Source organism: Rhinopithecus roxellana, chromosome 14, assembly GCF_007565055.1.
Source record: "Rhinopithecus roxellana isolate Shanxi Qingling chromosome 14, ASM756505v1, whole genome shotgun sequence".
NCBI classification, from domain to species: domain Eukaryota; kingdom Metazoa; phylum Chordata; class Mammalia; order Primates; family Cercopithecidae; genus Rhinopithecus; species Rhinopithecus roxellana.
In genome coordinates this window covers 62,491,058-62,515,293 of record NC_044562.1, presented here as the reverse complement: position 1 = coordinate 62,515,293, position 24,236 = coordinate 62,491,058, and the positions used below count along the sequence as shown (strand labels likewise).

At 48.8% G+C, this 24,236-nt stretch overlaps 1 protein-coding gene and 1 pseudogene across 3 annotated transcripts in view; one reads left to right on the top strand and one right to left on the bottom strand.

Moving 5' to 3' along the window:
- Positions 1-24,236, top strand: part of LOC104663269 — a 60,649-nt pseudogene that overhangs the window by 7,244 nt on the left and 29,169 nt on the right.
- ASB18 (ankyrin repeat and SOCS box containing 18) overlaps positions 20,694-24,236 on the bottom strand; it is a 73,451-nt gene continuing 69,908 nt past the window's right edge. For all 3 annotated transcript variants that reach the window (XM_010364394.2, XM_030917013.1, XM_030917012.1), the window contains 2 exons: positions 23,275-23,388; positions 20,694-21,754 (listed from right to left, as the gene is read on the bottom strand). In XM_010364394.2, coding sequence (XP_010362696.1) covers positions 21,569-21,754; positions 23,275-23,388 — 300 coding nt within the window. In that variant the 3' untranslated portion in view covers positions 20,694-21,568. The remainder of the gene's footprint in view (positions 21,755-23,274; positions 23,389-24,236) is intronic.

Sequence of the window (24,236 nt, the reverse complement as noted above, 5' to 3'; positions counted from 1 at the left end):
ACCAGAGCCAGTGACGACAGACTCAACTGCCCCCACCCACTTCAGGCTCTTAGAACCCTCACCTATCCTGGGCTCCAAGGTGGGCTGTGAGGTCATGGTCTCACAAGAGGCTGAGCCAGCTCCTGAGCCATGAGAAATGCAAGGTAGGCTGGGGCCATCTCCAGCAGTTCCACAGTTAAGTCACACCCCCTGATCATTCTCTGCTACTGCCCAAGAAGGTCGGGATGAGTTCACAGGAAGGAGAGCCTCTTTGTTTTTAGGTCTACAATTGTTCCCAGTGCCTCAGGTTCTTTAAGTACACGGCCCTTCTTGGTGATTGCAGAAATAATTGGGAATGGTGACCTCCTTGGCCTTTGAAACCCTTGGGTTTCTTCCATTTATCATGGGAAAATACGGATAACTCAATTTGCATGACTTTGCTGCAAACAATTCCATCTCCCTATGGGTGTGGCCTGAAGTTCCCAAGCTTTAGAAAAAGGGGAACCAAGAGTGAGGTCAGAGAACAAATCCAAAGATCCCAAAGTATTTCCAGCTAGTGACCAAAAACTGCTAGAGTGCGTGTGAAATAAATAGGAAACTGAGGGAATGAGGAGAGATTAATTCTTTGAGTCACAGTGGGAAGAATCCAGAAAATTGCTGGAATCCAGAATGCTGCCTCTCAGACATTCCTAGAGGACATTTCTGGGTTTTGTAGGAAATGAAAACATTTTGCATGGGGCATGTTGTCCGTGTGTGTGTGTGTGTGTGTGTGTGTGTGTGTGTGTGTGTGTATAGTGAGTGGTTTTTTTTTTTTTCTCTCCAAATGATGAACACGGAGTTACAGAAAAGGTGTTCAGACTTGCTATCTAGTATTTATTCTGCACAGTGACTTTAAAACACCCCTGCAGGGGGAAGTCATTCACAGGACCGTGTGTCATTTCCCTGCGGTTCCTTTACACCCACACATGAAGGCGGGCAATTGCTATCTGCAGGGGACACAGCCATTGACACCAGAAGAGGAGCCGGGGGCTGGTTCTGGGGGGGTCCCCTGTGTGTCAGATACCTAGTGTGACCAGGCCACAGCACAGCAGCCACCGCTGACAGTGACTTTGTGAATGGGCCTCTTGCAGGCCCTCTGCCTCCTAGCTTTCCTTCTGGGCATATGAGAAAAACTAGTATGGGAAATGAACCAAAGTCAGAAGCTATCTGGCTTGTCTCCACCTGGACAAACCTGTTCCCTGAAGTCTGTGACAATAATGAACATTGAAGCTTTAGAAGGAGCTGAAATTGATCATGGCTCAGAAAATGACGATGATTGGAGTGGATATCATGTGACCAACTTTGATGCCTTCATTGAGTTCAGGGACTTTCTTCTTCTACTTACCCAACTTCATTCCCTCCCCATCTCCTTATTTTATGGAGGTGAATGTTTTAGAATCTAATTGTTGCTGTGATATTCCTAGTCTCTCTCTTAGTTATTATTATCAATTTCCCCTTGCTCTCTAGTTTCTTGTAGACCCAGTTAAAGCACAAACAAGACAATCCTGGAAACCTTAAGAGATGAGAGACTTTTTAAAGTTTAACTTTAACCAAAAAAGTTTCACATTCAGTTCATTCCCCATATTGTAAGTTATTTGGAAATTTATACTTTAAAATGAAGTGAACTTCATAATGTAGTTTTACATTATATTTTTAGCTGTCTAACAAGGTTATTCATATCTGTAAACGTAACTCAAATAAGTATTATAGATTTTATAGTTAATGAGAGAGTGGCAGGAAACAGTTTTATTTAAGGCTTCACAATTTCTGAAGTATTAACCTGAAGATCCTCGTGGGTGTGCAGGGCGCTCAAGCACCCGCAGCGCCCCCTATGCACCACGTAAGAAATGGCATCCGCCGTGGACGCTGGCTGGGCTCTGGAATCCAGGGTAGGACCTGACTGTCCATCCCCAGGGGTCAGAAGGGCTGAGAGGTATGTCTTTCTCAGGCCTATAGTTGGACAGGAAAAAGATCTCCAGTTTCTTTTCATTTTAAACACCCAGGCCACCAGAGAAGCCTTTGTCATAAACGATGGGGAAATAAAATCAGACCTCCATGATTGCTGAAGGTGTAAGAAATACCGTCAGATTTTGGAGGTGATCTTAGAAAACCTGCCTCGGCTTCCTTATAGAATCCATGTTAGGTTCCGCAGACTCTGCCTCACCCTGAGCAGGTCCTGGAAGGGGATAGATAGGAAGACCTCGGACGTCTGGGCCTGAGGGTCCTGGGCTGCAGCTGAGGCCACCCTCCCTCTGCAGTTCCATTTGCCTAGTGGGCAGGAATCCCCGCTGTCCTCCACCAGCGGCTTGACTGTGTCCCCCAAACGGGGATAATTAATATAGCACGAGTTGATGTGGGCACTGGGCACTGAACTCGATCGTGTAACACACGTGGGCCGGGAGCTTGGCCCAGAGAGGATGCTCAGGAGGGCAGCTGCAGGAGCAAGCACGCTGCAGGGAGCTTGGGGAGTGCGTGCCAGCCAGGGGCGAAAGCCTGTGCTCTCGGAGTGAGAGTATCCGTGGGAGGGCAGCCTCTGGGCACCAGATTCTGGGGCATTTATTTATTATTAATTGATTAATTTTTGAGACAGAGTCTCACTCTGACACCCAGGCTAGAATGCAGTGGCGTGATCTCGGCTCACTGCAACCTCTGTCTCCCAGGTCCAAGTGATTATCCTGCCTTAGCCTCCCAAGTAGCTGGAATTACAGGCACTTGCCACCACGCCCGGTTCATTTTTGTATTTTTAGTAGAGACAGGGTTTCGCCATGTTGGCCAGGCTGGTCTCGAACTCCTGACCTCAAGTGATCCACCTGTCTCGGCCTCCCAAAGTGCTGGGATTACAGGCGTGAGGCACCGCGTCCGGCCTCTGGAACATCTAAAAACAGATCAGAGGCCACCCAGTGGAACAGGACGCAGTGTGACATTTCACAACACACGATGCCTCTCCCCGGAAGGGAGAGCCCGCGAGCGCCTCTACTGGCTGGGCGCAGCGCCATCCCCATTGCACGAATCGAGACGGAGGCGCGGAGGCCGTCCCCGACCCTGGAGACTCCTCCCTCTGCCGTCTGCTCTCAGCACCAAGTCTGGCATCGCCAGGGCGCCAGGCATGGCCTTCCCAGGGAGAAGTCTTTTCTGTCATTTTTTGGATTATTTTACTTTAAAATATGTGTGCAAAACGTCAGCTACATTCTTGTGGGCCGGGGAGAGGCAACGCGTGCACCTAGGCCTCCTGCTTGCCCCCACACTCGGTCTCCCCAGGGCCACCCCCTCAACCCCCCCATGCCATCAGAGTTTTGAATACCGCTGGCGATGGAGCGTGGCGGGACGGAGGGGGGAGAAGTTGGGGGCGGTACCCGAACTGCCGGCCAAGGACCTAGGGCTGGCCTCGCCCTTGGCTCCCACCGGGCACCGTTCTCGCCGCGGGACCTTGGCTTGAGCGCGCCCCCTGCGGGCCGCGGTGGGGATCGGCCCCTTGTAATGAGGGAACGGCCGCGCGCCGGGGCGGGAGTGGCGCTGCCTTCAGGACCTCTCAGGTCGGGGTATCCCCTCCGAGATCCTTGAGGGAACCCGTCCCGTGCACTACCGGATTTCCGGTCTCTGATCAGCCGGGGCTTCATTTCTGCGCTTCCTTTTTCTGTTGTCTTCCTCCTCCGGCGTTTTGTTTTGTTTTTTTTTTGAAAGGAGCAAACATTTCCAGCTTTAATGCGGCCCAATTATCTCGTTTGCACGACTTAAAATGTTTCTCTTTAACTCATTTCAATCTAGTAAATATGCTTCAGCAAGTAGCTAATTTCTCAGGGATGGCTTCGCCTCGCCATTTGCATATAAAGCACGTCGGGGCCCGGCCCCTTGGAGTGCGCGAGTCTCTTCTCCCGGTGAGCGGGTGGCAAGCAGCCAGGCCTCCTCGTCCAGGGAGGTCACCTAGGTTTGGCCTAGGGAAGGCGGAGGCTGGGGTTCGCAACAGTGCCTGGGGACCAGGGTGGCAGGGAGGGCAGGGAAGCCTGGGCCGGGGAGGGGCCAGGACCTTCTTCGGAGTCCCCCAGTCCCCGCGCCGCCCCGGCCTCCGCCGTCCCTTATTCCGAGGAGGGGCGCCCGTGGGGTAACACGTCGTCGGCGCGAGGGTCGGGGACGCATTTATCCGCAAGTGCGTTTATTAAATCGCGTCTGGAGATGGATGGACGTGGATACAGGAGAGGAAATCTCAGGGCTCAGTCGAGCAATCTCCTGGCTTTAAATTCCGAATAAAAGTCTCAAATATTCCCGGGTCATGGGGGCACTGTCTCATTAAAACCACTCTCGTCCTGAAACTGCAATGCAGACATTAAAGTGCAGTATTTTTCAATTAGAGCTGACGAATTCAATCAAAATTCCATAGATTAGGATGAAATGAGGCATGGGTCATTTACAGGGGAATTTAATTGCCGAGCCATTAGACAAATAGTATATTTGCCATTCCCGCGTTATCCATCATTTTCGACATCAATACCGAGGCCGCATCTCCCCGTCCCGCGGCCGCCCGGCGTCGGCTGTAAACACTCCCTTCCCTGTATCTTCTGATTATATCTGATTTCATTTAGGGCCATGGGGGATTATAAATGTTCACGCAATCAAGTTCATTAGGACTTCAAACCGCATTTCTGATTGGGATCGCTCTGCCGCCGTCCTCCCAGCGCCTTTCAAACCCCAGCGCGTGGCTTTCAAAACATCTTTTTGAATTTGAAGCCTCACATCCTTTTGTCTTGCGACGTCCCCGCCCGCCCCACCCCGCCCGGCAGCTCCACGCTCTTCGGGCCTCCTTCCCGGGGGAACAGCCCTGAACCCCTCTTGCTGCGAGCGGGTCTGGGGAGAGTGGGGCTGGGCTCCGCAGGCTGTCGGAACCCCCTCCCACGCCGCGCAGCCGCGGGGCGCTCGTGTCCCTGAGGCCTGAGCTGGGCGTGGAGGACGGGCCCTGCGTGTTCGCGGATTGCTAGTGGGGGCCAGGCCCGCACCTCCCGTCCCGGCCGGGTGCTGCGGGTAGGGGGAGCGGAGCAGAGGGGCCGCCTCCCGCCTTTGAATCTCCTGGCTGAGGGCCTCTGGGCAGCGATTAGACCCACCCTTGGGGACTGGCGCTGGGGACCCCTTCCTGGGCTGATCCCTTTCACTCCAAAGCCCCAGGTGGAGGCGGTAGCCGGTGGAGCAACGCGCTCTTCCTATCAGCAAACCCAAGAAACAAAGGGGGAGGCTCTTCTAGGGAGAGCGCGACAAGAAAGGCTCAAGACATCCCTTCCAGCCCAGCTGAAAAATAATAGCTTAATATTAACTGCTTCTCATAAAAATATACTTTCACAGAGACACAGTTACAAGAAGCAAACCCTCATTTTATCCCGTACTTTGTGCTCATGGCTGTTAGCTGCCTCAGTAATTTAATTGGAATGGAACGTGAGAAATGTGTCATTTTTGAAGAATTTATGCATCACTTCCTAGAAATCTCATTGTGTTAACTAGGAGCCTACTGCGTTCTGTTTAGAACCCATAATCACATTTTTATGTGTCTGTATTACGAGTTAATGTGACCTCCTGTCTTTAGCAGATAAAAAAAATGTTCTCTTGCGGTAACATCTGTATCAAACTCTGGCTTACATCAAATACGCCACAACCCTGGTTTTCCAAGGTTCTCCAAACTTGCGAACTTTCTTAAGAGCAGGGAAAATAAATGTGAATGGAAAAAGTGTCTACCAAATGAATAATTACCCACTAAATTAAAACCCTGTGTTAAACATAGTCGACAGCAAATACTGCATTCTCAATCATGTTTATTGCTTACAAATTGCATTACAAAGAAATCCACTGTTTTTATTGGAGTGATTAAGCAGAGAATGTTAGGACTGCAGAAATACCATTCTGGAAAATGAGACGAAGGCTGAAAACCCAGCTAGTTACATTGCAATAGTAAATGTATAATTTTGTTAAAGAACACGTTTAACACACAAATGAGTATTGGGCTGTTATTATGGTATCATAAAAGAGTCAACTGAAAATTATATTTATTTATAAACACATTGCCTATAAACTGCACATATTTAATACAAAGGAAGCAGGCAATTCCATAATCAATATTTTAATTACTGAATTTTTTATTATGGCAGCACGATTCTATACGATAGTTTACGAATCTGTAGTTTTCCTAGGCTCTCCTCCCCTTTACCATGTGAGCTAAGATCTTCCTGTTTTCCTCGTTTTTTAATTCTGGGGAGAGTAGGGTGGTGGGCGAGGGTAAGACCGTTTGCTTATGGCGCCACCTGCAGGCCTCTCTGAAAATGAATTTCAATACCTATGCAATCTTCCGCAGGGTTCTAGATTGCTCAGGCTTATTTTAGCAGTTTAGTGAAATTAATTTTTGTTTTAACAGAGAAAGATGTTAACCATTTCAAGGCAAATCCCAGAGTTTGAAAGGGATTTTGATGTTCCCAAACTACACTTAAATCCTAGAAATGAGATGCAGTATTGACCATAATTGAAACACAGGGGTTTCTGCATATCCCATCTGGACATAACAAATTTGACTAAGCAGTAATTTATCCTTAAAATAATGGAATAAAAGGTACAACATTCCTGGTTTATCCCTTGGTCCTAGGGCAGCCCTTAAGAGATGAAAAGCACTTGGCAAGCTAATAGCACCTGAAATTGTAGTGATTGAGTAGCTTCTTAGGTGCCTGGCGTGGACAGGAGGTGGGGGCGCTGGAGTGGACCAGCTCATTCCCCAAGCCTGTATTTTACACTGTTTCTGCAGAAGGTTAAGTGGTCTTTGCAAAAGTTCAACAGCCTGCCCCATCAGTATGTGTCTAAAGGGTCATTTCAGAGATTGGAAATTTGACAATTATATATAGTTACTGGGATCAGCAAATGCTCCATAGACTTAAAGAGTCAGTGGCTTTGATTTTCTTTAAACCATACTGAGTCAGTGATTATCAAGTAACTTAAATCAACATAAATATACTAAAAAGTCAGGCCTAATGCTGGGCTCAGAGTTTTAAACATAACATGTCACACAGTGCTGGCTCTGTGTACTAATTGCCTGTGGATGGTGGATTGTGTCTGATGGTCCAACCATGATTTTTTCTTCCTGTCCTGGACATGGTTGGTGCTGACAGAGGCCAGCCTCGCCAGGACCAATATTGGCAGAGAGCTTCATTTGTGTATTTTATTTTTTTGAGATGGCGTCTCACTCTGCCACCCAGGTTGGAGTGTAGTAGCACGATCTCTGCTCGCTGCAATCTCCACCTCCCAGGGTCAAGCGATCCTCTCATCTCAGCCCCCGAGTAGTTGGGACCACAGGCACGTGAGCCCACGCCTGGCTAATTTTTTGTATTTTTGGTAGAGATAGGGTTTCACCAGGTTGCCCAGGCTGGTCTTGAACTCCTGAGGTCCAGCAATCCGCCTTCCTAGGCCTCCCAAAGTGCAGAGGTTACAGGTGTGAGCCACTGTGCCCAGCCACTTGTTTCTTTTTTAATTCTCTGTGGTCAAATGACAAGTAGTAATCAGACATTCAACAAAAGTTGGAGGGAAAATTTTCCTCTGTTGTCTTTTTTTGTTTCTTTGACACAGGGTCTCCCTCTGTCATCCAGGCTGGAGTGCAGTGGTGCAATCATAGTTCACTGGAGCCCTGACCTTCCAGGCTTAAGTGATCCTCCTGCTTCAGCGTCCTGAGTAGCTGGGAACACAGGTGCATGCCACAATGCCCAGTGAATTTTCAAATTTTTGGTAGAGATAAGGTGTCACTGTGTTGCCCAGGCTGGTCTTGAACTCCTGGGCTGAAATGATCCTCCTGCCTCCCAAAGGGTGGGGATTACAGGCATGAGCCCCTGTGCCTGGCCCTCTGCTATCTTTCTTCTTTTTTTTTTTTTTTAAGTAGAAACAGCTGGTAAAAGCATCCTTTACTCTTTTGTTACTTTTTGAATTTTGAGCTGTGTGAATGTGTCATTAAAAGCTAAATTTGAAATTAAAGGAAATAATTTAGGCCTTGTAGAATTGAGTTTAGATAATATATTCAGTGAGAAAAAGAATGATGTTCAATGTGAACTGTGTAAGAAAGGAAAACATTTTTAGACCCTTTAATAAAACAAACAAACCAGAGTATATTTTGTTCACTGGAAAAGAAGTAAGCCAAGATAATTCTAGTCTTAAAGTAGAGTGCCTCTTTACATGTTTATCAACTAACTTACCTCCCTGTCTCCTTTTTTCCCTCCCTGCTTCTCTAATTGCCTCCTTTCCTTTTCTTAGTCTTGTCTCCCTCCTCCTCTTCTTCTTCCTTCTCTGTCTTCTCTTTTTTTTTTGTTCTCTTTCACAAAGTCTCACTTTGTTACCCAGGTTGGAGTTCAGTGGTGCCATCTTGACTCACTGCAACCTCCACCTCCCAGGCTCAGGTGATCCTCCCATCTTAGCCTCCCGAGTAGCTGGGTCTATGGGTGCATGCCACCACACCTGGCTAATTTTTTGTATTTTTGGTAAAGATGGAGTTTCACCATATTGCCCAGGCTGGTCTCGAACTCCTGGGCTCAAGGTATCCACCCGCTTTGGCCTCCCAAAGTGCTGGGATTATAGGTGTGAGCCACTGTGACTGGCTCTTTCTCTTCTTCTTATTGATATGGTTTGATGTTTTTCCCCTCAAAATCTCATATTGAAATGTAACCTCCATTGTTGGAGGTGGGGCCTGGTGGGAGGCATTTGAGTCATGGGGGCAGATCCCTCATGAATAGCATAGCACTATCCCCTTGGTGAGGACTGAATTCTTGCTCTGGTGGTTCACATGAGATCTGGTTGTTTAAAAGAATGTGGCATCTGCCCCTTCTTGCTCTCACTCCTGCTTTCACCATATGACATGCCTGTTCCCCCTTCACCTTCCACCATGACTGAAGCTTCCTGAGGCCCTCACCGGGAGCACATGCCGACACCATGCTTCCTGTATAACCTGCAGAACCCTGAGGCAATTAAAACTATTTTCTTTGGCCGGGCACGGTGGCTCAAGCCTGTAATCCCAGCACTTTGGGAGGCCGAGACGGGCGGATCACGAGGTCAGGAGATCGAGACCATCCTGGCTAACACGGTGAAACCCCGTCTCTACTAAAAAATACAAAAAACTAGCCGGGCGTGGTGGCGGTGCCTGTAGTCCCAGCTACTCGGGAGGCTGAGGCAGGAGAATGGCTTAAACCCGGGAGGCGGAGCTTGCAGTGAGCTGAGATCCGGCCACTGCACTCCAGCCTGGGCGACAGAGCGAGACTCCGTCTCAAAAAAAACAAAAAACAAAAAACAAAAAACAAACAAACAAAAAAAACTATTTTCTTTATATATTACTCAGCCTTAGCTATTTCTTAATAGCATTGCAAGAACCAACTAATATAGAAACTTGGTACCAAAGATGGGGGTGTTATGATAAAGATACCTGAAAATGTGGAAGCAACTTTGGAACTGGGTAATGGGCAGAGGTTGTAAGAGTTTGGAGGGCTCCAAAGAAGACAGGAAGACGAAGGAAAGTTTGGAACTTCTTTGAGACTGGTTAAATGGTTGTGACAAAATGCTGATAGTGATATGGACAATGAAGGCCAGGACAATGAAGGCCAGGACAATGAAAGCCATCTCAGATGGAAATGAGGAACTTATTGGAAACTGGAGCAAAGGTCACCCTTGTTATCCGTTAGCAAAGAGCTTGGCTGCATTGTGTCCATGCCCTAGGGATCTGTGGAATTTGACCTTAAGAATGATGACTTAGGGTATCTGGTAGAAGAAATTCTGTTTTTTTTTTTTTTTTTTTTTTTGAGATGGAGTCTTGTTCTGTTGTCCAGGCTAGAGTCCAGTGGCATGATCTTGGCTAACTGCAACCTCAGGCTCCTGGATTCAAGCGATTCTCCTGCCTCAGCCTCCCAGGTAGCTGGGATTACAGGCACCCACCACTGTGTTTGGCTAATTTTTGTATTTGTAGTAGAGATGGAGCCTTACCATGTTGGCTGGGCTGGTCTCGAACTCCTGACCTCAACTGATCTGCCCACCTTGGCTTCCCAAAGTGGAGGATTATAGGCATGAACCACTGTGTCCAGCCTGATAGAAGAAATTTCTAAGCAGCAAAGTGTTCAAGAGGCAGCCTGGCTGCTTTTAACAATCTACAGTTACAGAAGCAAAGAAATGACTTAAAGTTGCAACTTATATTTGAAAAGAATTGATGCATAAAAGTTTGGAAAATTTGCAGCCTAGCTGTGTCGCAGAGAAAGAAAAAGCATTTTCAAGACAAGAATATAAGCAGGCTATTAAGCAACCATTTGCTAGAGAGATTAGCATGACTAAAAGGGAGCCTAGTGTTAATGTCCAAGACAATGGGAAAAAGTCCTTGAAAGCACATTTCAGAGATCTCCAAGGCAGCCCCTCCCATCACAAGCCCAGAGGACTAGGAGGAAAGAATGGTTTTGTGGGGCAGGCCCAGGGCCCTGCTGCCTTGTACAACCTCAGGACACTGTTCCCTGTATCCTGGCCACTCTGGCTCCAACATCAGCTCAGAGGGGCCCAGGTACAGCTTGGGCTACTGCTTTTGAGAGCACAAGCTGCCATATACATTGGCAGCTTCCACATGGTGTTAAGACTGCAGGTGCACAGAATGCAAGAGTGAAAGAGGTTTGGCAGCTCCCACTTAGATTCCAGAGAATGTATGGAAAAGCCTGGGTGCCCAAGCAGAAGCCTGCCACAGGGACAGAGCCTCCATAGAGAACCTCTACTAGGGCAATATGGAGGGGAAATGCAGGATTGCTCAGCTGCTGAATGCAGTTGTGGGAAGGGGATCTCCACCCTTCAGACCCAAGAATGGTAGAGCCACTGGCAGCTTGCAACCTCAGTGTGGAAAAGCTGCAGGTACCCAACTCCAACGTGTGAGAGCAGCCATGTGGGCTGCATCCAGGGAAGCCATAGGGGTGGGGCTACCCAAGTTCTTGGAAGCCCAGCCCTCACACCAGGATGCAGGATGTGGAGTCAAATGAGATTGTTTTGGAGCTTTAAGATTTAATGACTACCCTGCCGTTACAGACTTGGGTGGGCCTGCTGACCCTTTCCTTCGGCCAATTTTTCCCTTTTGGAATGGGAATGTACACTCAATTCCTGTACCACCATTGTATCTTAGGAGTATATAATTTGTTTTTGACCTCCTAGGCTCATGGGTGGAAGGCACTCCAGATGAGACTTGGGGCTTGGGACTTTTGATTTAATGAATGAGCTAAGACTTTGGGAGGCTATTGCAAATACATAATTGTGTTTTGAAATGTGAGAAGGACATGAAATGTAGGGGTCTAAGGCTAGAATGATATGATTTGGGTATTTGTCCTCTCCAAATCTCGTGTGGAAATGCAGTCCACAGTGTTGGAGGGGGGCCTGGTGAGTGGTGTTTGTCCTCTCCAAATCTCGTGTGGAAATGCAGTCCACAGTGTTGGAGGGGGGCCTGGTGAGTGGTATTTGTCCTCTCCAAATCTCATGTGGAAATGCAGTCCACAGTGTTGGAGGTGGGCCTGGTGAGTGGTGTTTGGATCATGGGGGCAGATCCCTCACAAATGGCTCAGTGCCGCCCCCTTGGTGATGAGTGAGTTTTCACTCTGGTTGTTCACATAGGATCTGGTTGTTTAAAAGAGTGTTGCGCCAGGCATGGTGGCTCACGCCTGTAATCCCACCACTTTGGGAGGCTGAGACGGGTAAATCACCTGAGATCAGGAGTTCAAGACTAGCCTGACCAACATGGTGAAACCCTGACTCTACTAAAAATACAAAATTAGCTGGGCATGGTGGCGCATGCCTGTAATCCCAGCTACTCTGGAGGCTGAGGCAGGAGAATCCCTTGAACCTGGGAGATGGAGGTTGCAGTGAGCCAAGATTGTGCCATTGCACTCCAATCTGGGTGACAAAGTGAAACTCCATTTCAAAAAAAAAAAAAAAAAGAGTGTTGCACCTACCCACTCTCTTGTTTCTACTCTTGCCACATAACGCACCTGCTCCCCCTTTGCCTTCCGCCATGATTGAAGCTTCCTGAGGCCCTTTCTGGGAACAGGTGCTAGCACCATCCTTCCTATATAACCTGTAGAACCTTGAGCCAATTAAACCTTTTCTTTATAAACTACTTAGCCTCATTTTTTATAGCAATGCAAGAACAGACTAATACACTTATCTATGTGGAATTATGCAAGTCCTTTACTTGTAGAACTTCCTAACACGTGTAGCACAGAGCATAGCTAAACACAGTCACTGAAACAATATTTTTGTCAGGCATTTTATTTTTTTTTGCTTTAACAAAGCAATTTGCTAGCAGTAAATTCTACAAAACTATGAATAAGTTCCATCTCATCTGATGATTAAGATAGGGCCAGATAACCCACTAGCCATTTTTGTCTTACGGCCATCCATAAATCAGGTACAATATTCAGCACATCTCGACAGCCACTAGAACCCAGGTGACTCAGAACTCATTTCTAGTGCCACTTGATTTTCTACCCATTCTCTTGCAGCTGTGATGTCATGTTCCTGAGAAGTTAGGGGCAGAGTGAAGGATTCTTTCTGAGGAGGTTCAGTTGATTGCTGTGTGACTGCTGCACATGGTCCACGCTGACCAAGAGCACTTGGCTGAAGGTCTGGTTGCCATAGTTCATGTGATATTGACTTGGCGGGGTGGGACTAAGGGAATGCTTATCACAGAAATCGCCTGACTGCCTGTGGGACACTAATGAGAACAATGGCCAGGGAAGCCACACGGTGCACAAATTGCTACCTGCTCTGGGAATATGACAGCCCTCATTCAACACAGGCTCATAGGCAGAGAGAACATGGCCAAGGATGGGAGCCCTTCCTCTCCATGCCTTCCTAATATGCCCAGGTTTCTCCAGCAGCCTTGAGACAAGCTGTCCTATACTTGGCTGTGAGCACCAAAAGCAGGAGGGCACCAGTCAAGTGTGTCTTGTTGATGATGGATCCTTGGCCCCAAGCACTGGGCTCCACCCACAGCAGACTTTCAAAAGTGATAGCTAAATGAATGAGCAAATGTCAAGAAAAAAATAGAAACCCAGAAAATAGTTACTGTTGATGAGCATGTGGGGGAATTGGAACTCTTGCATATTGCTGGTGGGAAGGTAAAATTGTGCAGCTGCTATGGAAAAATAATATAGAGGTACCTTAAAAGATTAAATCCAGAATTACCGTCTCATCTGGCAATCCCACTTTTGGCTATATATCTAAAGGAATTGAAAGTAGGATCTGGAAGAGCTGTTTGCACACCCATATTCATTGCAGCATTCTTCACCATAGCCAAGAGGTGGAAACAGTCTAAGTGTCCGTTGACAGATGAGTGGATACACAAAATGTAGTATATACAACAGAATATTATTCAGCTTTTATTTTTTATTTTTTTATTTTTATTTTTATTTTTTGAGATGGAGTCTTGCTCTGTCGCCCAGGCTGAAGTGCAGTGGCACGATCTCGACTCACTGCAAGCTCCACCTCCCGGGTTCAAGCAGTTCTCCTGCCTCAGCTTCCCGAGTAGCTGGGACTATAGGTGCCTGCTACCACGCTCGGCTAATTTTTTTGTATTTTTAGTAGACACAGGGTTTCACTGTGTTAGCCAGGATGGTCTCGATCTCCTGACCTCATGATCCACCCACCCTGGCCTCCCGAAGTGCTCACTACAGGCGTGAGCCACCACGCCCGGCCTATTCAGCTTTTAAAAAGAAAGAGGCCAGCCATGGGGCTCATGCCTACAGTCTCAGCACTTTGTGAGGCCTAGGTGAGAGGATTACCTGAGCCCAGGAGTTCAAGACCAGCTAGGGCAACATGGCACGAGACCCTGTTTCTACAAAACATTTTTTTTTTTTTTTTTTAATTAGCCAGATATGGTGGCATGTGCCTGTGGTCCCAGCTACTCAGGAGGCTGAGGCAGGAGAAGCAGCTGAACCCAGGAGGTCAAGGCTGCTGTGAGCTGTGTTCATGACACTGCACTTCAGCCTGGGTGACAGAGTAAGACCCTGAATCCCCACCCCCACCCCCCAAAAAAGAAGAAGGAAATCCTGTGGCATGCTACAACATGGATGAATGTTGAGGACACTATGCTGAATCAAAGAAGCCAGTTGCAAAAGGACAAATACTGTATGATTCCACTTAGTAGGAGGTATTTAGAGCAGTCAAAACTATGGGCACAGTAAGTAGACTGGTGGTTGTCAGGGCTGGGGGGAGGGGAAACAGGGAGTTGCTTTTCAATGTGAAAAAGTTCTAGAGAACTATTACACAGCAGTGTGAATCTACTTAACACTACTGAACTGTACACTTAAAATAGCTAGCAGGAAATTTTTTTTTGAGACGAGTCTCACTCTGTCGCCCAGGCTGGAGGGCAGTGGCGCGATCTCTGCTCACTGCAAATTCCACCTCCCTGGTTCAAGTAATTCTCTGCCTCAGCCCCCCGAGTAGCTGAAATTACAGGCGCCCGCCACCATGCCTGGCTAATTTGTTTTCTTGTTTTTGGTTTTTTTTTTGTATTTTCAGTAGAGACAGAGTTTCACCATCTTGGCCAAGTTGATCTTGAACTCCTGACCTCGTGATCCACCTGCCTTGGCCTCCCTAGTGCTGGGATTACAGGCATGAGACACTGTGCCCAGCTGGGAAAATTTTATATTATGTGCTTTTAACCACAATAAAATGTAAAAAAAAAAAAAAAAATTAAAAATAGGCCAGGGGCAGTGGCTCACGGCTGTAATCCCAGCACTCTGGGAGGCCAAGGCCGGTGGATCACAAGGTCAGGAGATTGAGACCACCGTGGCTAACATGGAAACCCTGCCTCTACTAAAAATACAAAAAATTAGCCGGGCATGGTGGCAGGCACCTGTAATCACAGCTACTCGGGAAGCTGAGGCAGGAGAATGGCATGAACCCGGAAGGTGGGGCTTGCAGTGAGCCGAGATGGCGCCACTGCACTCCAGCCTGGGCAACAGAGCGAGACTCCATCTCAAAAAATAATAATAATAATAAAAATAAATAAATAAATGAACAAATGAGTGAATGGTTTATTCCAAAGGAACTTCATGGATTAACTCTTCCCAGGAGCATCTGAATTTTAAAAATCTTAGGGGTAAAAATAATGAAAAAGAAATAATTCCTCCATGTTGACAAAATTTCAGGCAGCTACGGGGAGACCTTCGGGGATCATTGTGAGAATCATGTTGCCGTTTTTAAGCTGCAATTTGGGGAAAAATAAGTTTTTGGAAACCTAATAATTGATTATTATTTATTAGATTTTTAGAAGTGTAAAGTCAGTATGTATGTATGTATCTATTTATTTAAACTGAGTCTTTTTCTGTCACCCAGGCCAGAGTGCAATGGCACAGTCTTGGCTCACTGCAACCTCCACCTCCCAGGTTCAAGTGATTCTCCGGCCTCAGCCTCTCAAGGAGCTGGGAGTACAGGCAACTGTCACTGTGTCCCGCTAATTTTTGTATTTTTAGTATAGACAGGGTTTTGCCATGTTGGTCAGAGGCTGGTCTTGAACTCCTGACCTCAGGTCATCCACCCACCTCTGCCTCCCAAAGTGCTGGGATTACAGGCATGAGCCACCATGCCCAGCTAAGTCAGTATTCTTTTATTTTATTTATTTATTTTTGAGATGGAGTCTCCCACTGTCGCCCAGGCTGGAGTGCAGTGGCGTGATCTCAGCTTACCGCAACTTCCACTTCCCAGGTTCAAGTGATTCTCCTGCCTCAGCCTCCCAAGTAGCTGGGATTACAGGCACGTGCCACCATGCCAGGCTAATTTTTTGTATTTTTAGTAGAGACGGGGTTTTGCCATGTTAGCCAGGATGGTCTCGATCGTCAGTATGTTTTAAAAGAGCTCTGCATTCTTCCAGGACTCTTCAATACATACTTAAAATTTTAGAATGTCAACCAAACCGTTTTCTATGGTAGGGTGGGGTGGAAGGGGTGGCTGGAGGGTATAGTCTTAGAAGACAGGCATATTTCCATTTTCAGAATTCAGTGAGGACTGGGCTCCTTAAAGGCCATGGTGGCTGTATTTCTTACTGTTCTTACCCATGCTATTTAAATAACATTGCTGGCTGGGCATTGTGGTTCATGTCTGTAATCCCAGCACTTTGGGAGGCTGAGGCAGGCAGATTGCTGAGCCCAGGAGTTCAAGAGCAGCCTGGGCAACAAAGCGAGACCCCATCTCTACAAAAAACAAAAAAATTGATGGTGTGCACCTGTAGTCCCAGCTACATGAGGGGCTGAGGCAGCAGGATCACTTGAGCCCAGAAGGTCGAGGCTGCAGTAAGCCATGTTCAAGCCACTGCACTCCAGCCTAGCTGACAGAGTGAGACCTTGTCTCAAAAAAAAAAAAAAAAAAAAAAAAAAAATTGCTATTTTTCCCCATTTTTTACAGTCTCTATCTTAATATTGGGCTGTTTTCTTCTTCTAATGATAAAACAATCCTAATAACAGAAGGAACCATTGATCGAATTCCTTCTCTGGGTTGGGCTCTGGGCCTGGGTTTTTGCAGTTTCTCTGCTCAGTGAGGCCTGCAGACCAGATCCAAGGTTAATAGAAACATCCAAATGCTTGGAGCACAGAATCTGGGCCCCACTGCAAACCTCTAGAGTCTGCATCTGCATTTCAACAAAATCCCTTCAAATTTGGAGAAGGCCTGCCTTATATCAGACATCTTACTAATTCCTAAGTAAGCGAGAGAGGCGCAGATATGTTCACTGCCCAGGTCAGCAAATTGAGCCAGTTTCAGTAACTCAATTCAGTCGTTGTTCTTGTTCAGTAGAGAAGCTCTGTACCTGTCTCTAAGGTGTTACCTTGGGCTGCTACTCACTCATCTTCCAGTGCATTGCATCCCTTTCCGGGACAAAGCGATCTTCCTAGAGTTTCACTGAGACCAAACCTGCTTACCTGTTTTGTGGTTCCTCATAGCCTGTCCAGCGAAGTTCAGAATCCTAGGTCTGGAAGCCAAGTATCTCCTGATCTGCCCCCACCTTCTCCAGCCTTGCCTCCTTCCAGCTGCCAAAGTGTGGGGATCCTCCCAGCCAGGAGGGTAAATCACTATCCCTCCACGGAACCCTGTACTTCCCTGCACCCCTGCCTTCATTCAAGTTTTCCTTTGGAGGCAGTGGTAACTCCTGAAAGTCTATGTAGGAAAGGCTTGGGGAGAATCATCTGCCTGGGATGGGGATCTGAGGGGTCTTGAAGCTGAGTTGACATGGCCCTTTTGTAGGACAGATCAATTGTCTATCTCAAAGGGTGGGTGAAGGTGGGTCAGCTGATAGACTGGGGGATGCTGTCTTATCACTCCCTGGGCAGATCCACTGTGTTAAAACTTGATGGTCCACCAAGTTACAGCCTGGCTACCCCCTTCATGATGCCCATCCTCACTTCCTGGACTCAGCCTGGGCCCCCCTTTCACTCCATAATGGGCTATACTCATGGTGCATACAACATCCCACCTCACCCTGCAGTTATTTGCTGGGGTCTGAATTCTCTTTCCAGACTCTACCAATGAGAGGGTAGTATGGTTTGTATATTTGTTCCCTCCTAATCTCATGTTGAAGTTTGATCCCCAGTGTTGGAGGTAGGGCCCCATGAGAGGCGTTTGGGTCACAGGGCCTTGGTGCCCTCCCTGCAATATTGAGTGAGTTCTTGCTGGATTAGTGCACTTGGGAACTGATCGTTAAAAAGCCCAGCAACTCCTCCTCACTCCCTTGTCCCTCTCTTGCCATGTGACACACTGGCTCCCTTTCACTTTCTGCCATGAGTAAAAGCTTCTTGAAAGGCCTCACCAGAAGCAGATGCTGGCACAATGCTTCTTGTACAGCCTGCAGAACTGTGAGCTGAATAAACCTCTTTTCTTTATAAATTGCCCGGCCTCAGCTATTCCTTTAGAGCGACGCAAAACAGACCAATACAGAGGGAGTGTTTCCTCTGAGGTTCATCGGGGCACAAGAGCCATTGCTTGTCCTTGGAGGATGATCATGAAGAGTCTTTGCTTTAAAATACAATGTATTAATAGACAATTCCATGTCTCATAGGGCCAACAGATCAGGAGATGATTGCTGTTGAAAATGTGTTTTACTGCACACTGTTCCTAAGAGGAGAGGGCATGCTGTGACATGGGGGCAGCTCATGGGGAAGCCTCAGGGTCTTTCAGGAGGTTGGGGAGGAATGGGCAGGAGAGGGCAAGGCTAAAGTTTGGCTAGTCTGATAATTTCAGCAGATTCTGGGGCATGGGGCTGTCCCAAGTTGTGTGGCAACTGCTCTGGAGTAGACAGTGGTCTGGCATGTGAGAAAGAGTGGGATATAAGAGGTGGTTGAGGTGTGGGCTCTGGGCTCCAGATTGGTTGGCTAACATTGGAAAAGCATGCTCTGTGTGAAATTGTTCACTGTCTCTAAGAACTGGCTAAGCCTGGTTGGTGGGGAGTGGGGGACGGTCAGCTCCTCTTGGATCAGCAAGGCCCCAGATGTCGAAGAATCTGAATAGAGAAAGTAAGCTAGGGGAAGGGGCTCACTCCTGTAATCCCAGGTACTCGGGAGGCAGAGGCAGGAGGATTACATGAGGCCAGGAATTAGAGCCTGGGCAACATGCGAGATCCCATCTATTTAAAATAGAAAAAATTATCCTAGTGTGGTGGTGTGCACCTGTAGTCCCAGCTACATGGGAGGCTGAGGCAAGAGGATCACTCGAGCCCAGAAGGTCGAGGCTGCAGTGAGCTATGATTGCACCACTGGGTGACAGAGTGAGATTCTGGCATATATATAGCTGGGCACGTGGAACCAACATACATTTTCTTCCCAGCCAGACCACGGATGGGACAAGCGGGCTTTTCTATGGCTGACTATCCCAGATAAGCGCACTAGAGAGAGATGCACCATTCTGTGGGAACCACCCTCTATCTCAAGGTGTACATATATATGGAATAGAGAAAATAAGACAAAGTTGATATAGTCCTTGATGTCTAGAGCATCTCTCTTGGCATGATGCTCAGGCTGAGCTGAAGGCCCCTTCAATCAACCTGTGTCTGTTCCTGGCATCTGACTTCCCAGACTGTTCCTGGAGCTGGAGCAGTGGCTGCTGGTGAAGGTGTCACACGAAGACTCACACAGGATGGCAACTTCTCACTTACCATCCTGCTGGTGCCCTTCTGGGGAGCTCTGGATTGTAACGTGCCTGGGAGCACTGAGGGGAGCTCTGGACTGTAACGTGCCTGGGAGCACGGAGGGGAGCTCTGGACTGTAACGTGCCTGGGAGCACGGAGGGGAGCTCTGGACTGTAACGTGCCTGGGAGCACGGAGGGGAGCTCTGGACTGTAACGTGCCTGGGAGCACGGAGGGGAGCTCTGGACTGTAACGTGCCTGGGAGCACGGAGGGGAGCTCTGGACTGTAACGTGCCTGGGAGCACGGAGGGGAGCTCTGGACTGTAACGTGCCTGGGAGCACGGAGGGGAGCTCTGGACTGTAACGTGCTTGGGAGCACGGAGGGGAGCTCTGGACTGTAACGTGCTTGGGAGCACGGAGGGGAGCTCTGGACTGTAACGTGCCTGGGAGCACGGAGGGGAGCTCTGGACTGTAACGTGCTTGGGAGCACCAACAGGCCCTGGGCAGGTGTGTGTGCGGCGGTTGTAAGTGTCCTTTCTCAACATGCAGGTCCGTCGTGATCTAGGGTACAAAGCTTCCCTGGGTGGTCGGGCCCCAGCGGGGTGAGAGGCCTCTCTGTGAGGGGAGGGTCCCAAGGCTCAGGGACAGCATGAGGGCTGCTAACACATTGGAAAAATATGTATACAGCAGGTCCTTAAATAATGTTTTGTTTAATGTCATTTTATTTTAACACTGATGAGAAACAAAACTGATTCCTGGGCAGGGCCACTGTCTGTGTGGGTTTTCTCTGGGTGTTCCGGTTCCCTCCCACATCCCAAAGCTGAGCAGGTGAGGTGAGCTGGGGTGTCTGAATTGCCCCAGTGTGTGTGTGGGGGTGGGTGTGGGGGTGTGTGGGTGGGTGGGTGGGTGTGGGGGTGTGTGTGTGGGTGGGTGTAGGGGTGTGTGTGTGGGTGGGTGTGGGGGTGTGTGTGTGGGTGGGTGTGGGGGTGTGTGGGTGGGTGGGTGTGGGGGTGGGTGGGTGGGGGTGTGGGGGTGGGTGGGGGTGTGTGGGTGGGTGGGTGTGGGGGTGTGTGTGTGGGTGGGTGTGGGGGTGTGTGGGTGGGTGGGTGTGGGGTGTGTGGGTGGGTGGGTGTGGGGGTGTGTGTGTGGGTGGGTGTGGGGGTGTGTGGGTGGGTGGGTGTGGGGGTGTGTGGGTGGGTGGGTGTGGGGGTGTGTGTGTGGGTGGGTGTGTGGGTGGGTGGGTGTGGGGTGTGTGTGTGGGTGGGTGTGGGTGGGTGTGTGTGTGTGGGTGGGAGTGGGGGGGTGTGTGGGTGGGTGGGTGTGGGGGTGTGTGGGTGGGTGGGTGTGGGGGTGTGTGGGTGGGTGGGTGTGGGGGTGTGTGGGTGGGTGGGTGTGGGGGTGTGTGTGTGTGTGGGTGTGGGGGTGTGTGTGTGGGTGGGTGTGGGGGGTGTGTGGGTGGGTGGGTGTGGGGGTGTGTGGGTGGGTGGGTGTGGGGGTGTGTGGGTGGGTGGGTGTGGGGGTGTGTGAGTACCCTGCAATGGAACAGCACCCTGTCCAGGCCTGGTTCCTGCCCTGCACACTGAGTTGCTGGGGTGGGCTCTGGCCACCCATGACCCTGAACTAGAATAAGCATGTTAGAATATGAATGAATGAATGAATACAAATTATTGTAAAGTAAAAATTCATAAGGCATACAATAATCATCCAAATGCATGACAATAAATGACGCAGTATGAGAGGGCCTAGCAAGCCTGCCACATTGGTGACTGTTCTGAACTTCGTGTGGCAGGAGGTGCTCCTGACAAGGTTCGTTTTGCAAACATTTATTCCTTGATCTAACCCACCAGCAGGACAACGACCATCACTTACTGATTCACTAAAAATTGGGCACATAATTATCTTACTTGTTATTAATCTCTTAAGGGTATGCGTAGCTTGCATTTATTTCAATGTTTACTATTAGAACTGTATTGGTCTTTATTTAGAAGTGTGGCAATCTTTTTGTGACCAGAAATATGCTGTAGGAACGTTACTCTTGTTTATATCAATTAACCTTGGGAAAACTGGCTTTGTTATACATCATTTCGCTTAAAGCTGATTCCCAAAACCTATCGAAGACCTTAAGCGAGGACTCACTGTACCTTTTGGCTTAACTGTTGTTGAAAGGTACTTTCCGAGACCAGGTGCTGTGATAGTCACGATTTCTCTGGATTTTCACAAGCGACCCTGAGAGGCAGATAGGGCTTTTGTTGCCAATTCCATTTCGAGGTGAACCTGCAGCTTGGCAAGGTCTGTGCTTCACCCGGTCCCACCGAGAGCAAGTGGGAAGGGAACTGCCATCACCTCCATCTTCACCAGGGTGCTCTCCTCAACATGGCCTCCACGGAAGGGCAGCGAGGAGAACGACAGCATTGGTTGCAGTGTTCTGTGTTTCAGTGCAAGACACCCCGTGGCTCCAAAAGTACATAATTCTGCAGGGGCTTTGGCAAGGGTAACAGGGGGATGAGGTCAAAGCATCTTTTGCCAAACAGTCTGCGAAGGGCACAGCGGCAAAGATGCTGCAGGCAGCGCGGGGTATGGGCCAAGGCAAAGAGGGACTGGTAGAATGGCTTGTGCATCTGGAAGGGAAGGCAGGCGGATTAGAAATCTGGGCACGTGGAACCGACATACGTTTTCTTCCTAGCTAGACCACGGATGGGACAAGCGGGCTTTTCTATGGCTAGGTGACCCCTGATAAGCGCACTGGAGAGACTCACCACTTTGTGGGAACCACCCTCTACCCGGGGGCTCGTGTGCTCTCCCACAGCACAGTTCCTGCCAAGGGAGAGGGGATTCTGACTGGGGTGACTTCAGATGCTCCAGGTGGTCTCCCCGAATTCCGTTTTGCTCTATCCTCTTTGCACAGCAGCCCTGCAGTTCCAGGGTGGCCCTGTTCATCTCCCCCAGTCATGACCAGCTCTTCCCTTTTGCCAGGGAGGGGCTCAGGAGCGAGTGCGTGGCATTGGTCTAGTCGTCAGTCATGCACACATGACTCAAGTCAGTGAAACAGAAAAAACAAACACAACTCTTCTCACTCTCTCTCTTTTTTTTTTGAGATGGAGTCTTGCTCTGTCGCCCAGGCTGGAGTGCAGTGGCCGGATCTCAGCTCACTGCAAGCTCCGCCTCCCGGGTTTAAGCCATTCTCCTGCCTCAGCCTCCCGAGTAGCTGGGACTACAGGCGCCCGCCACCTCGCCCGGCTAGGTTTTTTGTATTTTTTAGTAGAGACGGGGTTTCACCGTGTTAGCCAGGATGGTCTCGATCTCCTGACCTCGTGATCCACCCGTCTCGGCCTCCCAAAGTGCTGGGATTACAGGCTTGAGCCACTGCACCCGGCCCTTTTTTTTTTTTTTTTTTTTTTTGAGATGGAGTCTAGCTCTGTCGCCCAGGCTGGAGTGCAGTGGCACGATCTCGGCTCACTGCACCCTCTGCCTCCTGGGCTCAAGCAATTCTCCTGCCTTAGCCTCCGGAGTAACTGGGATTACAGGCGCCTGCCACCATGCCCAGGTAATTTTTGTATTTTTAGTAGACAGGGTTTCATCATGTTGGCCAGGCTGGTCTTGAACTCCTGACCTCAAGTGATCTGCCTGCCTTGGCCTCTGAAAGTGCTAGGATTACAGGCATGAGCCACCGCACCTGGCCTGTTCTCACTCTCTTTTAATGGGCAGTCACCTGTGGACTTTGTTGTGGATAGATGTAATGCCCACTGCTTCCTTGGTCATATCTTGAGCAGCTGGAGCATGAAGCCGATTCACAGGGCCAGAGTAGTATGTCCTGACATGGAGCTAGGCCCGTGGATTCAGGCAGCTCTGGCCTTTCTTTGGACACTGGTTAAGAGAACCCTGGCGTTTTTCAGGCCAGCATGGGGCTCTGTGCTCCTTGAAGCCATGATACTGCAACTACTATAACAAGCTCCTGGCTGTGTGATTATGGAACCTCCAGAAAAAAAACAGAAATTGTGCAAATACACCCTCATTTCCCATTCTTCCTTTTTCAGATGCATTACACTTAGCTGAATATCAGTGCAAAACTCCCCATGCAAAGAAGCAAAAGCAGACACAAGTTTTGTACTAAAGGCAGGCGGGAAGGCAGCTCTCTTGCCTGGAACGCCTCCTCAGGGATCACTTCCTTCCAGGACTCTGACACACAGAGCTGAGGGTAGGAGTTGAAAAGCACCTCGACGACTGCGGGGACCGATGCGCAGGTCTTCAGCACCTGGTGGGAAGAGGTGAAAGACGCAGCGTAGGCTGACTGGGTTCTGGGTCTCAGTGGGGAAAGGGTGGGGGGCTGTGCGGGGAAGCTCTCCCTAGCTGTGTGACCTCCCTGTGCCCAAGTCACACAGGAAACAGCAACAGAGCAGTACCACAGGGTTGCTGCAGGGATCACCTGAGTTAGTGCACACAAAGACACAAGGCAACCGCTCTGCACGGGAGCCCTTCTTCCCGTGATGATGGCCGCCCATCCAAAGTCTGGGCCAAGTGCTTAAGCATCCAGGTTCCCGGGGGGCTATGCTGATGGCTTGGTAGGCCTTCTTGGCCCCCCAGAGAGCTGCTCAGAGAAAAGGAATGAAGTTTGCTAGGAGAAAGTGTGGCCCGAGGATGGTGTTCCCAATTTCTTACCTCAATTTTCAAATGTGTCAGGAAATTGAGAATTGGGGGAGAGGAATCGTTTTGCTGTTGAATTTCCTCTTGACTTGGCATTTCCATTTTATTTTCACAGTCCCCACTGGCAAAGATTCCTGTTTCCTTACTCGCAAATTTATAATTCAAGTCCATTAGCTTCACCATAAAGATGGGAACACTATTTGCTTTTAAAAAATAAACTTTTTTTTTGTTATGGAGAAGTTTGAACCTTCATACACAAAAGTAGCACCAACAGTATGATAAACCCATGTACCACCCCTCCCATCAACCCATGGTTAATCCTGCCCCATCCACTTCCCCTAAGATTAAAGCAAATTCCATGCATCCTATAATTGTATCTGTATTTCAGTGCATCTTTTATATGACCCTTTGAAGAAACATATGATAGCATCTGAGAAATTCACAATAGTTTTGTAATAT